General features: G+C 36.9%; 1 protein-coding gene across 1 annotated transcript in view; it reads left to right on the forward strand.

Moving 5' to 3' along the window:
• LOC128635677 (RNA-binding protein Nova-2) overlaps positions 1-17,500 on the forward strand; it is a 37,628-nt gene that overhangs the window by 5,678 nt on the left and 14,450 nt on the right. The window contains exon 2 of the mRNA XM_053688794.1: positions 2,092-2,235. Coding sequence (XP_053544769.1) covers positions 2,092-2,235 — 144 coding nt within the window. The remainder of the gene's footprint in view (positions 1-2,091; positions 2,236-17,500) is intronic.

Raw genomic sequence — 17,500 nt, forward strand, 5'->3', positions numbered from 1 at the left:
ATATGTTTTTGTATATGTTTAACAAATATGTCTTTCCTCCCCACCAAAGAAGAATGGGCTCTTCCAACATCCATGTGCCATGCCTGTTCCATTTCCTGAAATAGGGGGATATTTATTTATTTGTTATTTGGCATAATTACTCCTTGATATTACATAGTCCCCATGGTATGTTTATTACCTGTTCTATTGGAGATATAATTAAATATTCTCTGGTCCACAAAGTATTTACCATATTACATATTAACTCCCCCCCAAAGAAGAATGAGTTTTTCCAGTATGGACCTGTCTCCATCTATATGGCCTGTTCCACTACCCAGAATAGGGATGTGATAGTTATTTTTATTTAGACTCTGATCATATGGATCACCTCAAAAGAGTAGCATGGCTTTTCCAAGGCTAAACCCTTTCTCCAGACACTAGAACCCCAGTGTTATATAAACAGGGTGTGTGTTTGTTTGTAATATCGTCTGACCTTTCTTCTAGATAGAGAATGAGATTATTCCATGGCATAACACTACCTATCAAAGACAAAGAAGCTCTTCAAGACTTGTTTCAGTGTACGTGGCCCATCCAGTAAAGCTAAAAGGGACATGAAACCCAAAATGTTTCTTTCTTGATATAGAGAGAAGATGCGATTTTAAACACATTTCCAATTTACTTCTATAATCTAAATTGTTTTGTTCATATGGTACCCTTTGTTGAAAAGTATACTTAGGTAAGTTCTGGAGCTGCTGATTGGTGGCTGCACATATATACCTCATGTTATTGGCTCACCCATGTGCATTGCTGTTTCTTCAACAAATGATACCGAGAAGAAGCAATTTCGATAATACAATGGAAAGTTATTTAAAATTGATGCTCTCTCTAATTCATAAATGAGAAAAATTGTGTTTCATGTCCCTTTGATTTTAATTTCTGCTTAATTATTAGAGGTTAAAAGGCTCATAACTGAGCCTTAAAATCCAGCAAGTAACCTGCTTAATTATTGTAAATGGGAGACTGACTGTAACTAATATCATACTCAAACAGAATATTGTCCCCTGACAGACAGAATAGGCTCTTCCCTTAGAGAAGGATCCCAATGCACATGATCTGTCCCATTATCCAAATTAGGGGTGTATTGATGAATTGGAAATATATCATTTCTTAACCCAATACATATCCAGAGCACAAAATAATGGTCTGTTCCAGTACAATTACTTACACACATAGTCTGTTCTATTACTTGAAATATAATGTGTTGTTAGTAACAGAAAAAAGAAGTAAATTGTGGGACAATTGACGCTTGGCCATTTAATATTAGAATGTAAGGTACAGAAAGACACAAAGGCTAAATGTAGACATAATGCTAATTTAATTATTATTTCATATGGTTTAAAGTACGACAAGCAATTTGTCGATCCAGGAAATGTGTCTAGTATTACTTCAGATGGTTAAACTGTAGGCCAACAAGGGGGCATATTATGAATGAAAAGCCAGTAGGATGGCTATATAAAATTATTTATTCTAGCAGAAAAAAGAGATTAATAGAATACTATAGATTACAGAATGATATAAAATTAATTATCTCAACAAGGATATAAATACATTTATACTAAAGAGTGAAAATCCAGTTGTAGTGTCTTTAATGGATACAAAAAAGTAGTGTATACATGGAACAGTGCTGTAATGGAAGTGGCAGGCATTCAATAAGCACATTGCAGACTGCATGACATAAATATAAAGCAGCTTTTTTGTTTGTGTTGTAAATATGAGCTATTATATTCACTTAATATATCAGTGTAGATTAACTGGTCTGTAGATCTCCTCAATAAGGAATGAGCTCTTGCAAATATAGGTCTCATTCGTTTGCTTTGTGCTATTAATTAATACAGGGCTGTCTGAATTACTTGTAAAATCCTTCCCTGATCTATTGTCTCTTCCTATTCTAGAAAATGTCCCCTTCCTCTATGCATTGGGCCTGTAGGATAAGGGGGATTATGGGGTGGTTGGGTTACTGTAACTAATTATTTGCATTAACTTTTCCACTTTATAAAACAGGAGATTACTGCTTTGATATTGATATTAATGATGCTGTGTTTCCTCCAACAGAGGAGGGTGAACTCTTCCTGAAAGTGCTAATCCCCAGCTATGCGGCGGGTTCCATTATCGGAAAGGGGGGTCAGACCATTGTCCAGCTACAGAGAGAGACGGGGGCCACCATTAAACTCTCAAAGTCAAAGGACTTCTATCCAGGTGAGAGATTTTAAAATTACTTTAGAATGCACAGAATGTGTCACTAGTTATGGCCAAGAGTTATGCCAAGTTGCACATATCCCTTCATAGCTTGTCATTGCATTACGATAATAGGTCAAAAACAGAGATCTAGTCCTGCCAATATGGCAAAGTCATGGTGGGCGCACACATATCATAGTGGTATAATGAGTTGCACTAGGCAGAGATAATATATGTTGGCCCTAGGAAGGTGTCAGAATGTTATGGCTTCTTGTGTTCTTGTTGAATAGGTTGGGGATAGGTGATATCTGGTACCCACAGAAACAGCTCCTGGTTGTATGGACCCAGGTCCCTAGTTGGTGTAAGAGTGTTCCAATTAATCTTTGCAGATCAACTCCTGAGCTCTACAACCATGCATCGGAACCTATTTTACCTTATGACAGAGGCTTACTTAGCTCCACTTGTGTCATAACTTTATCCATGGGCGCCACATCTATACATATTACTATTCGTCAACCTCTGTGCTAGATTGCCATAATGATGGTTCCATGCATCAAAGTCATAATTGAATAGACTGGACATAACGGTAGATTGCTCTATGGTAGCCACAGAGACAGCTCTATGGAAGCCACAGGTCTCAGACTGCCATGGCAATATGTGGTGCAGACTTTGAAAGTAAAGGTGTCTGAGCTCTACAAGTGAGCACCACTATAGTATAACATAGGCTTTCTGAGCACCAACTCTATCCTGAGCTGCAACAGATACTTATAGGCAGCCAGGAAACTGCGGTATAGGCTCTAGGTTGCTACAGTGAGGTATCCTAATACCATAGGCCACAAACTCCACCGTAATGGTTTGTGCAACAAAGGTTTACTGTGTCTCTCTCAGATTGACTGACAAAATGAACAAGGTGTTAGGTTTCTCCAAGAATATGCCATTCAGATTACAGTTATGAAGCCTGAGCGCTACAACTGCCCACAGCAAAATCAGCATAGGTTTGCTAAGGGCCATATCCTAAATAATAGCAGACAGCCTTATTGCTGCTGTCCCCATATTGATACTTCTCTGCAGCAAAGGGTTCAGTTTCTGCCATAACGGTCTTCACAGCAAAGACTTGTCTCTGTTAGGTAGGCCTCAGATTCTGCCATGATATTGCGCACAACATAGGCTTCTCTCTATCAGGTAGTCCTTAGATTATGCCATCATGGTCTACACAACAAAGGATTCTCTCTATCAGGTAGGCCTCAGATTCTGTCATAATGGTTGGCACAACAAAGGCTTTTCTATGTCAAGTAGGCCTCAAGATTCTGTCATAATGGTCTGCACTACAAAGACTTGTCTCTGTCAGGTGGGCCTCAGATTCTGTCATAATGGTCTGCACAACAAAGACTTGTCTGTGTCAGGTAGGCCTCAGATTCTGCCATAATGGTCGACACAACAATTATTTGTCTCTGTTAGGTGGGCCTCAGATTCTGTCGTAATGGTCTGCACAACAAAGACTTGTCTCTGTCAGGTGGGCCTCAGATTCTGTCATAATGGTCTGCAAAACAAAGACTTGTCTCTGTCAGGTAGGCCTCAGATTCTGCCATAATGGTCGACACAACAATTATTTGTCTCTGTTAGGTGGGCCTCAGATTCTGTCATAATGGTATACACAACAAAGACTTGTCTCTGTTAGGTGGGCCTCAGATTCTACCATAATGGTCTGCACAACAAAGGATTGTCTCTTTCAAGTAGACCTCAGATTCTGCCAAAATGGTCTGCACAACAAAGGCTTGTCTCTGTCAGGTAGGGCTCAGATTCTGCCATAATGGTCGACAAAACAATTATTTGTCTCTGTCAGGTAGGCCTCAGATTCTGCCATAATGGTATACACAACAAAGACTTGTCTCTGTTATGTGGGCCTCAGATTCTGCCATAATGGTCTGCACAACAAAGGATTGTCTCTTTCAAGTAGACCTCAGATTCTGCCAAAATGGTCTGCATAACAAAGGATTGTCTCAGTCAGGTAGGCCTCATATTCTCCCATATTTGTCTGGACAACAAAGGCTTGTCTCTGTCAGGTAGACCTCAGATTCTGCCATATTTGTCTGCACAACAAAGGCTTGTCTCTGTCAGGTAGGCCTCAGATTCTGCCATATTTGTATGCACAACAAAGGCTTGTCTCTGTCAGGTAGACCTCAGATTCCTTCATAATGGTCTGCACAACAAAGGCTTGTCTCTGTCAGGTAGACCTCAGATTCTGCCACATTTGTCTGGACAATAAAGGCTTGTCTCTGCCAGGTAGACCTCAGATTCTGCCATATTTGTCTGCACAACAATGGATTGTCTCTGTCAGATAGACCTTAGATTCTGCCATATTTGTCTACACAACAAAGGCTTTTCTCTGTCAGGTAGACCTCAGATTCTGCCATAATGGTCTGCTCAACAATTATTTGTCTCTGTCAGGTAGGCCTCAGATTCTGTCATAATGGACTACACAACAAAGGCTTTTCTCTGTCAGGTAGACCTCGGATTCTGCCATAATGGTCTGCCATAATGTTCTGCACAACAAAGGCTTGTTTCTGTCAGGTAGGCCTCAGAATCTGCCATAATGGTCTGCACAACAAAGGCTTGTCTCTGTCAGGTAGGCCTCAGATTCTGCCATATTTGTCTGCACAACAAAGGCTTGTCTCTGTCAGGTAGACCTCAGTTTCTGCCATATTTGTCTGCACAACAAAGGCTTGTCTCTGTCAGGTAGACCTCAGTTTCTGCCATATTTGTCTGCACAACAAAGGCTTGTCTCTGTCAGGTAGACCTCAGATTCTGTCATAATGGTCTGCACAACAAAGGCTTTTCTCTGTCAGGTAGACCTCGGATTCTGCCATAATGGTCTGCCATAATGGTCTGCACAACAAAGGCTTGTTTCTGTCAGGTAGGCCTCAGAATCTGCCATAATGGTCTGCACAAAAAAGGCTTGTCTCTGTCAGGTAGGCCTCAGATTCTGCCATATTTGTCTGCACAACAAAGGCTTGTCTCTGTCAGGTAGACCTCAGTTTCTGCCATATTTGTCTGCACAACAAAGGCTTGTCTTTGTCAGGCAGGCCTCAGATTCTGCCATATTTGTCCGCACAACAAAGGCTTGTCTCTGTCAGGTAGACCTCAGATTCTGTCATAATGGTCTGCACAACAAAGGCTTGTGTCTGCCAGGTAGGCCTCATATTCTGCCATATTTGTCTGGACAAAAAAGGCTTGTCTCTGTCAGGTAACCTCAGATTTTGCCATATTTGTCTGCACAACAAAGAAATGTCTCTGTCAGATAGACCTCAGATTCTGCCATATTTGTCTGCACAACAAAGGCTTGTCTCTGTCAGGTAGACCTCAGATTCTGTCATAATGTTCTACACAACAAAGGCTTTTCTCTGTCAGGTAGACTTCAAATTCTGCCATAATGATCTGCACAACAATTATTTGTCTCTGGTAGGCCTTAGATTCTGAAATATTTGTCTGAACAACAAAGGCTTTTCTCTGTCAGGTAGACCTCAGATTCTGTTATAATGGTCTACACAACAAAGGCTTTTTTTCTGTCAGCTAGACCTAAGATTCTGCCATAATGGTCTGGACAACAAAGGCTTGTCTCTGTCAGGTAGACCTCAGATTCTTCTATATTTGTCTGTACAACAAAGGCTTGTCTCTGTCAGGTAACCTCAGTGTCTGCCATATTTGTCTGCACAACAAAGAAATGTCTCTGTCAGATAGACCTCAGATTCTGCCATATTTGTCTGCACAACAAAGGCTTGTCTCTGTCAGGTAGAACTCAGATTCTGTCATAATGTTCTACACAACAAAGGCTTTTCTCTGTCAGGTAGACTTCAAATTCTGCCATAATGATCTGCACAACAATTATTTGTCTCTGGTAGGCCTTAGATTCTGCCATATTTGTCTGAACAACAAAGGCTTTTCTCTGTCAGGTAGACCTCAGATTCTGTTATAATGGTCTACACAACAAAGGCTTTTTTTCTGTCAGCTAGACCTAAGATTCTGCCATAATGGTCTGGACAACAAAGGCTTGTCTCTGTCAGGTAGACCTCAGATTCTTCTATATTTGTCTGCACAATAAAGGCTTGTCTCTGTCAGGTAACCTCAGTGTCTGCCATATTTGTCTGCACAATAAAGGCTTGTCTCTGTCAGGTAGACCTCAGATTCTGTCATAATGGTCTGCACAACACTATCCTTTCATTATTCTCTAATTCTCTAATAGATTCAAGTTGCTTTTCAGTCATGTTATTTTTTACTTTGTTAATTTTCTCATCTCAAATGTTTTCTATATCTCTAGTTATCAGCCTTTCGAATGTTTCGATTGCATGCCCCTTGTCGTGTTTTGGTTAGAATGCCGTATCTAATTTACTAGTGGGGGCAAAGGTGAGTCCTTTACTTAGGATATCCTAATGAGTTTTGGTTAATTCAAAATTACTTAAATTAAAAATTCCTTTACTGTTATTTTTATTTAATCCCAATTTATTATTTTTTGTGACCGTTTTGTTCCCCCTCTATTTCCTCTTTTTCTGATGCTCTTCTTTTTCTTAAACCTATATTCTTTGTGGTAGCGGACTTTCTAATAGGGTTTTTTGTCCTACCCCTAAAAAATGATGGGTTACTGTATTCTGACCAGTTCTTTTATTGTTTTCAGATGCTCAAGAGGTGTTTGGTTAAGGGGAATTATAATTATCCTCATGTGTGTGTCTTAGTGCTTCAAATCTGTTTTCAGTAGGTACTCTTATATTTATATCTGCAAAGTGTCTTTCATATCTTTTATTATAGGAAACTTTAATGACAATAGGACATGGAGGACAAATACAAAATATTTATTCTAAATTCCCAAGATTATAATAAAATGTGTGAAGATATCTTGGGAGATAATGTAACCTATAATAAAATAAATAAATCCCACCACAAAATTTAACTCACAATTGAAAGATATCTTGGGTAAAGCTAATGAAGAAGGCATATTAAATTAAAGAGAAATGGATTACCTTCATATAAAAACACCTAAAATTCCTTTATTATATTGTCTCCCTAAAATACATAAATCCCTGACCTCGCCACCAGGGAGGCCAATAGTATCAGGGATAAACTCCATCACTTCAAACATCTCAGAATATATTGATGGATATTTTCAAAAATATGTCAAGAATTTACCCTCCTTTCTAAGGGACTCTACAGAAATACTAAAGTTATTAGAGAATGTAAAATGGGAGGATAATTATCTCTCTGCCACATGGGACATATCCTCACTATATACGTGTATCTCACATAAAGATGGCCTAGAAGCAGTACAACACTTTCTAGATAAAGATGAAACTATAAGAATTGAACAGAAATCGTTTATAATAGAGAGTATCAACTTTAATTTATATTAACCCATAACTATTTTAATTACAACAATTAATTTTATATATAGAAATATGGAACGGCAATGGGGACCAGATTTGCCCCAAGTTATGCGAATCTCTTTATGGGATTATGGGAGAAAGAATTTTTAGATTCATGCATACTTGAGGCAAATCTGGTCCTATACAAACCCTATATCGATGATTTAGTTTCAATTTGGAAGGGAACTCACCAGGACTTTGAACAATTCATTTTATAAATGAATACCAATAACAACAACTTAAAGTTTACTAGTGAAATCAGTAATGAAAAAATAAGTTTCCTAGACCTTGAAATATATATCATAAATAAAACTATTAACACAAGAACACACTTCAAGTCGGTGGATGCTAATAATTTCATACATTAGACAAGCTGTCATCAACGTACTTGGAAGAAAAATATCTACAAAAAAGGACAGCTATTACGCATCCGCAAAAATTGCAGTAATGATACTGATTATGATATACAAGCAGAGGTTCTAAAACAGAAATTTTTAGATAGAGGATATAAGGAAAAAGATATTACAGCAATTAAAAATGAATTAAAAACAAAAGATAGGAAGGAGCTACTGACAACAAAAAAGGATAGGAATATATTGAATGATAGTAAAGAACTTTTTGTCCCTTTCATCACAAAATATAGCCAGAATAATCATCTAATAGAAAAAATCATAAGAAAACATTGGCCGATCTTAAAAAGTGATGAACTAATAGGAGAGCTTCTACCCAGCTATCCAAAAATAGTGTATAAAAGACTCCAACATTTGAAATCGATTCTGGCTCCTACAGAAATGAAAAGAAAAAACACCAGAGACCAGGACCTTATGGGTAAAGTAATTCATGGATTGTTTCCATGCTTGACGTAAACATGCAGTAAAAACAAAAGAAATAAAATCCAATGTCACTGCAAAGAGTTATAAAATTAAGCAACAAATAAGATGTTCAGATAGAAATGTGGTCTATCTTCTTGAGTGTATTTGTGGTCTACAATACATAGGAGAATCAGAAAGACCCTTGAGAGACCGTATTAGTGAACATATCCTATCAATTGAAAATCATGACCAGGAAAGGAATAAAGAACTCCCCATCCCAAAACATTTCTATAGTTGTAATAAAGCAAATCCCAAATATTTAAAATATACAGGAATAGCAAAGGTCAAGAAAAATTGGAGAGGCATGGATATACATAACATTAAAATTAGAGAGCAAATGGATCTTCGAAATTAAGTCTCTGACCCCCAAAGGATTAAATCAAGAATTTGAGTTGGGATGTTTCCTTGTAGACTAGATTTTTACAATTAGATTTTTATGATTATGATTATTTTTATTATCTTTATATTTATATACTAACAAATGATCATCACAAAATTTTCTGTCAGCTAGACCTAAGATTCTGCCATAATGGTCTGGACAACAAAGGCTTGTCTCTGTCAGGTAGACCTCAGATTCTTCTATATTTGTCTGTACAACAAAGGCTTGTCTCTGTCAGGTGGGCCTCAGATTCTGTCATAATGGTCTGCACAACAAAGGCTTGTCTCTGTCAGGTAGGCCTCCGATTCTGTCACAATGGTCTGCACAACAAAGGATTGTCTCTGGTAGGCCTTAGATTCTGCCATATTTGTCTGAACAACAAAGGCTTTTCTCTGTCAGGTAGACCTCAGATTCTGTTATAATGGTCTACACAACAAAGGCTTTTTTTCTGTCAGCTAGACCTAAGATTCTGCCATAATGGTCTGGACAACAAAGGCTTGTCTCTGTCAGGTAGACCTCAGATTCTTCTATATTTGTCTGTATAACAAAGGCTTGTCTCTGTCAGGTAGACCTCAGTGTCTGCCATATTTGTCTGCACAATAAAGGCTTGTCTCTGTCAAGTAGACCTCAGATTCTGCCATATTTGTCTGCACAACAAAGGCTTGTCTCTGTCAGGTAGACCTCAGTGTCTGCCATATTTGTCTGTACAACAAAGACTTGTCTCTGTCAGGTAGACCTCAGAGTCTGCCATATTTGTCTGCACAATAAAGGCTTGTCTCTGTCAGGTAGGCCTCAGATTGTGCCATATTTGTCTGCACAACAAAGGCTTGTCTCTGTCAGGTAGACCTCAGATTCTGTCATAATGGTCTGCACAACAAAGGCTTTTCTCTGTCAGGTAGACCTCGGATTCTGTCATAATGGTCTGCACAACAAAGGCTTGTCTCTGTCAGGTAGGCCTCAGATTCTGTCATAATGGTCTGCACAACAAAGGCTTGTCTCTGTCAGGTAGGCCTCAGATTCTGTCATAATGGTCTGCACAACAAAGGCTTGTCTCTGTCAGGTAGGCCTCAGATTGTGCCATATTTGTCTGCACAACAAAGGCTTGTCTCTGTCAGGTAGACCTCAGATTGTGCCATATTTGTCTGCACAACAAAGGCTTGTCTCTGTCAGGTAGGCCGAAGTTTGCGCCATAGAATGAGACCATGAGAGCAGATCTCAGTGTACCATAGGAATATCACATTCTGGCTTTGTACGCGGCAGCTGAACGGCTCATTGATCTGCTGCAATGCTGTACAGTTTACTGCGATGCACATTTGCTGATCCCCAGCAGGCCACAGCCTGAGCCATAATGGGTTCCCATGGAAACCGTTTACTGCCAGAACGGCATGGCAGAGATGTATAGGCCCCCCAAGTCGCCGTGGAAACAACCAACGACCACAAAGACTCATTCTATGCCATCGTCATTCTAGTCCCAGGTTGTCACGGCAACAGATGACTGCCAGTCAGGGCTCAGAAGGTCCATGGTTGTCAAGGAGATTTAAAGACAGGGGGGGTTAAAAATGGTAGCTATCGCCTACAATGCTGATTCTGCTATACTGAATTAAAAAATATGCATCATTCTCACACACTATTACACTACTATATAGAGGTGCGTATGAACTCAACTGCTAAACATTGCACTTGTATGTTACATACACTACAATGTCATACACACACACTACTACATCAGACACACACACTACATGAGACACACACACTACTACATCAAACACACACACTACTATATCATACACACACACTTCTACATCAAACACACACACTACTATATCACACACACACTACTATATCAAACACACACACTACTATATCATACACACGCATTACTATTTTATACACACACACACACTACTACATTATACACACACTAATACATCAAACACACAATACTACAGCATACACAAACTACTATATCACCCACACACTCTACTATATCACACACACACACACTACTATATCATACATACACACACACTACTACATCATACGCACACACACACTACTACATCATACACACACTACTAGATCATATGCACACACTACTACATCAAACACACACAATATTATATCACACACTACTACATCATACACACACTACTACATCATACACACCTACTACTATATCATACACACCTACTACTATATCATACACACACACTACTATATCATACACACACACTACTACATCATACACACACACTACTACATCATACACACACATTACTACATCATACACAAACCACTACATCAAACACACACACTACTATATCACACACTACTACATCATACACACACTACTATATCATACACACACTACTATATTATACACACACCACTTCACCCACACACACTATTATATCACACAGACACACTACTATATAATATACACACACTACTACATCATACACACACACTACATCATACACACACACACTACTATATCATACACACACACTACTACATCATACACATACTACTACATCACACACACTACTACATCACACACACTACTACATCACACACACTACTATATCAAACACACACACTACTACATCATACACACACTACTATATCATACACACACACTACTATATTATACACACACTACGTCACCCACACACAGTACTATATCATACACACACACTACTACATCATACACACACTACTATATCATACATACACTACTACATCATACACACACTACTACATCACCTACACACACTACTATATAACACACACACTACTATATTGTGCATACACACTAATATATCATACACACTACTACATCATACACACACACTACTATATCATACACACACTACTATATCAGCCACACACACTACTATATCACCCACACACATACTACTACACCATACACATACACTACTATATCATACACACTACTACACCATACACTACTATATCATACACACTACTACATCATACACACACAATATTACATCATACACACACTACTGCATCACACACTACTATATCATACATATACACTACTATATAATACACACACACTACTATTTCATACACACACTACTACATCATACACACACTAATACATCAAACACACACTACTACATCACCCACACAAACTACTATATCATACACACACACTACTATAACATACATATACACTACTATATAATACACACACACTACTATTTCATACACACACTACTACATCATACACACACTAATACATCAAACACACACTACTACATCACCCACACACACTACTATATCATACACACACACTACTATATCATACACACACTACTATATCACACACACTACTACATCACCCACACACACTACTATATCATACACACACACTACTATATCCCACACACACTCTACTATATCACACACACACTACTATATCATACACACACTACTACATCATAAACACGCACTACTATATATCACACACACACACACTACTACATCATACACACAGTACTATATGTACTATATCGGTGGATTCTTTCACCACCCTGCCATCCCGGTGGATGCAGCGAAGGCAAACGGAGCATTACAAAAGCAAAAACTAACCGCCTGCATCAAGTGTTAAAAAATAATAATAACCGCCCGCATCATGTAACTAATAAATTCTAAAGTTACAAAAAATATAAAAAAAACTAAGTTTACAAAAAATTTAAAAAAGGCTAAAATTACAGAAAATAAAAAAATCAAATTACCAAATTTAACAAAATTTAACCTAATCCCTATGAAAATAAAAAAAGCCCCCCAAAATAAAAACACCCCCCCTACTCTAAGAATAAATTACCAGTAGCCATTAAAAGGGCTTTTTGCAGGGCATTGCCCCAAGATAATCAGCTATTTTACAAAAGAGAGCTAACAGTAAAACCCCCCACCCACCAAACGCCCCAAAATAAAAAACCTAACACTAAAAAACCTAAACTACCCATTGCCCTGAAAAGGGCATTTGTTTGGGCATTGCCCTTAAAAGGGCATTTAGCTCTTTTTTTGCCCATCCCTAATCTAAATAAAACAACCCCCCCCCCAAAAAAAAAAACTTTAAAAAACCTAAGTCTAACCCCCAGGTTGGTACTCACCGTTCCTGAAGTCCGGCGGAGAAGATCTTCTTCCAGACGGGTCCATCATCTTCATACACACCGAAAGCGGCACAGAGCCCGACATACACAAACACATACACAGTCACAGACACACGGTCACACATATATATATATATATATATATATATATATACACACACAGACATACACACATACACAGTCACAGACACACGGACACACACATATATATATATATATATATATATATATATAAATATATATATATATATATACACACAGACATACACACATACACAGTCACAGACACACGGACACACACACATATATATATATATATATAAATATATATATATATATATACACACAGACATACACACATACACAGTCACAGACACACGGTCACACACACACACATATATATATATATATACACACACACATACACAGTCACAGACACACACGGTCACACACACACACACATATATATATATATATATACACACACAGACATACACACATACACAGTCACAGACATACGGTCACACACACACACATATATATATATATATATATATACACACACACAGACATACACACATACACAGCCACAGACACACGGTAACACTCGCACCTATATATATATATATATATATATATATATATATATATATATATACACACAAAGACATACACACATACACAGCCACAGACACACGGTAACACTCGCACCCATATATATATATATATATATATATATATATATACACACAGACATACACACATACACAGTCACACACACACACATATATATATATATATATATATATATATATATATATATAAACACACAGACATACACACATACACAGCCACAGACACACGGTAACACTCGCTCCCACATTTAAAGGAAATCCACCTTTAAATGTTGCAATTTTTACTCGATACACTTGTGCAATTTTGACTCGATACACTTGTGCAATTTGGACTCGATACACTTGTGCAAATTGGACTCGATACACTTGTGCAAATTGGACTCGATACACTTGTGCAAATTGAACTCGATACACTTGTGCAAATTGGACTCGATACACTTGGGCAATTTGGACTCGATACACTTGTGCAATTTGGACTCGATACACTTGTGCAAATTGGACTCGATACACTTGTGCAAATTCAACTCGATACACTTGTGCAAATTGGACTGGATACACTTGTGCAAATTGGACTGGATACACTTGTGCAAATTGGACTGGATACACTTGTGCAAATTGGACTCGATACACTTGTGCAAATTGGACTGGATACACTTGTGCAATTTGAACTTGATAAACTTGTGCAACTTGGACTCGATAAACTTGTGCAAATCTGAATTTATATTTGCAAATAGCCTTGCGTATAATGTTCCATCAAATCTTGCATAAACAGTTTGAAAAGGAAAAAGAGAAAGTTTCCAATTTGTTTGTAAACTTTCGTGTTTGCAAGATATATAACTGATTCAGCTCTAATGGCCAATGATAAAAGTCAATATGGTATTGATACAAATGGTTGTATAGTGGGTATACTTTACCGGTCCCTGTGCCGTTTCGATAAGGAGCTAGATGTGCGATATGTCTCCGGTCTGTCTTTAGACCAGTCGGCTCCCAGTCTCAACTCCGATTTCACCTCTGACCCCTCGGGTAGGTTTGTATCACGATTAGATTACTCTTACCACATAGGTCTCTCAGGGTGGTTACCGCATCGGTCTCTCAGGTCGGCGGGTACTCTTATGGCTACCGGTTCCACTTTGGTTATGTATCAATCCGCTGTAGATGATATAGTCTTTTGCCGTGATTCTTGTTTAGAAACTCTGCGCAGAGTGTTGACAAAAATAAGACTGTTTCCAATTCTTTTGAGGTGGTTTTGTTCTCTTTACATCCTTGAATGAACGTTGATGTGTTTCACCTGTATTAGGCTTTATCAAGACTGCTATTCAAGGGGATTAATTACTGTGTTTAAATAAGTAGTAAGAAGTGAATACAGCGCCAACAAGAGGCCAAGGGATAAATATACTCACAGAGAGATAAAAGAAGATTATTTAATGAACCATGTTAAAAAGCATCAGTAATAAAAGACTATATATAAAAAATGTAAAAAGCACATATAAATAAAATTACAAATACAGGAATATCTTACAGAAGCGGCTCAAAGGGCCAAAGCTGATAATTACAATAAAAACAGAGGTAATAACAGGTGATCAGTGTGAGTGGTACACCAGAATAAGAGTGTATACTAATAAAACAGAATTAGCCTAAGTACAACTGTAGCAAGTGCATCAAGCAAAAAACTAATAAACAATAATACAAACAATAGTGTTCAAAATTAGTGTTACAAAAATAGTGTTCCAAAAAATAGAAAAATGCACTGCAGTGCAAAAAAAGGGGGTAGCAAAATAATTGTATAGATACAATCAAATAGTGAGTGAGTGCAAATGGATATAAAAATGCTAGCTACTTAATCCAGTGAGGTTAAGATATAATTAAATAAAATACACAATATGCAATAACATAAAAAATATAATACACAATATGCAATAACATAAAAAATAAAATACACAATATGCAATAACATAAAAAATAAAATATAAAATATAATCCAAAAAAGTGTTCAAAAAGTTGATCAACAAATGTTAGTGAAGAACAAAAATAAGTCAATCAAAACTAAAAAATGGAAAAAATGGGTGATGAAAAGCAAGGTGAAAGTGAGGAAATTGATTCCTTCCAATGTTAGTTACTTTAACAGATCCAAATTCCTGAGTGTGGTTGCTGAAGTAGCTGATGGGATCCTAGCACCTGTCAGCTGCTCCTATGGTATCCTAAAAAGTGTCCCTGTAAAAAAAAGAAATTCACAACATAGTGTATCCAATATGAGAATGAAGTAAAGATTAAAGTAATGCTTACCAATATGTCAACGCGTTTCTGCCCTCAAAAAAGGGCCTTTCTCAAGACTAGTCTTAAGAAAGGCCCTTTTTTGAGGGTGGTATTGTATCTATTTGTCATTCATATATATTTCTTTTCCAACGTTAATAAAAAAGTATAATAACCTTTAATATTTAGTTTTGGCTTAACACAGTTGAAGAATTTTTTTAAAAAAAATAATAAAATTATATAAAAGCTATACAATTTGGAAGTTAAATGTGTCCTTTACAATATTTACAACACCAGATGGTTAACAAATCCCTAACTGATCATATGTAATGAATATTTACTGAAATTTCTGTACTTGAAAACTATTCATAATCTTTATACTGAAATTGACATATATTATAAATCTTAATACTAACTATTTTAATATAAACAGATTTAAGTCTAGTTCTGAATTGAGTCCTTTAGGGTATAAGGTACCCATATTATATATATATATTCTGCCTCTTTCTTTAATATTACTTTTTCAAAGTTGCCTCCTCTCCAAGGTTTCTGTACCTGCTTTTTACCCCAATATGTTAGATCCTTAACATTATTGTTATGAACTAATCTAAAGTGTTCATATAAGTGTGTTTCCTGTTGTCCTTTTTCTATATTCCATAGATGTTCACGAATTCGTGTTCGGAGACATCTGGTCGTTTCACCTAAATATTGTAGTTTACAACTACATTGCAGTATGTATATAACATTATGATCACTACATTTAATGGTTTCCCTTATCCTAACCTTATAATTATTACTTGTAGATTCTATCTCTTTTTTCTTGCTGCTAGGTTTGCAGGCTGTATATATAATATGGGTACCTTATACCCTAAAGGACTCAATTCAGAACTAGACTTAAATCCGTTTATATTAAAATAGTTAGTATTAAGATCTTTATAATATATGTCAATTTCAGTATAAAGATTATGAATAGTTTTCAAGTACAGAAATTTCAGTAAATATTCATTACATATGATCAGTTAGGGATTTGTTAACCATCTGGTGTTGTAAATATTGTTAAGGACACATTTAACTTCCAAATTGTATAGCTTTTATATAATTTTTTTTTTTTTTTTTTTAATTTCTTCAACTGTTAAGCCAAAACTAAATATTAAAGGTTATTATACTTTTTTTTTAACGTTGGACTTATAAAAGAAATATATATGAATGACAAATAGATACAATACCACCTTTAACAATTCAAGAGACAATACCACCTTAAATAAAATCGTATAAAAGAAATATGTTAGGAAGAAAAAAGACATAATACCACCTTTAATAATGGAAGAGAAGATACCGCCTTAAATAAAACCACAAAAGCGATTGGAGGAGATCTGGACAAATGAAATCCCAGAGTGGGGTATTTAAACACAGTAATTAATCCCCTTGAATAGCAGTCTTAATAAAGCCTAATACAGGTGAAACACGTCGACGTTCATTCAAGGGTGTAAAGAGAACAAAAACACCTCAAAAGAATTGGAAACAGTCTTATTTTTGTCAACACTCTGCGCAGAGTTTCTAAACAAGAATCACGGCAAAAGACTGTATCATC

This window comes from Bombina bombina, chromosome 7 (assembly GCF_027579735.1).
Source record: "Bombina bombina isolate aBomBom1 chromosome 7, aBomBom1.pri, whole genome shotgun sequence".
Classification (NCBI taxonomy): Eukaryota; Metazoa; Chordata; class Amphibia; order Anura; family Bombinatoridae; genus Bombina; species Bombina bombina.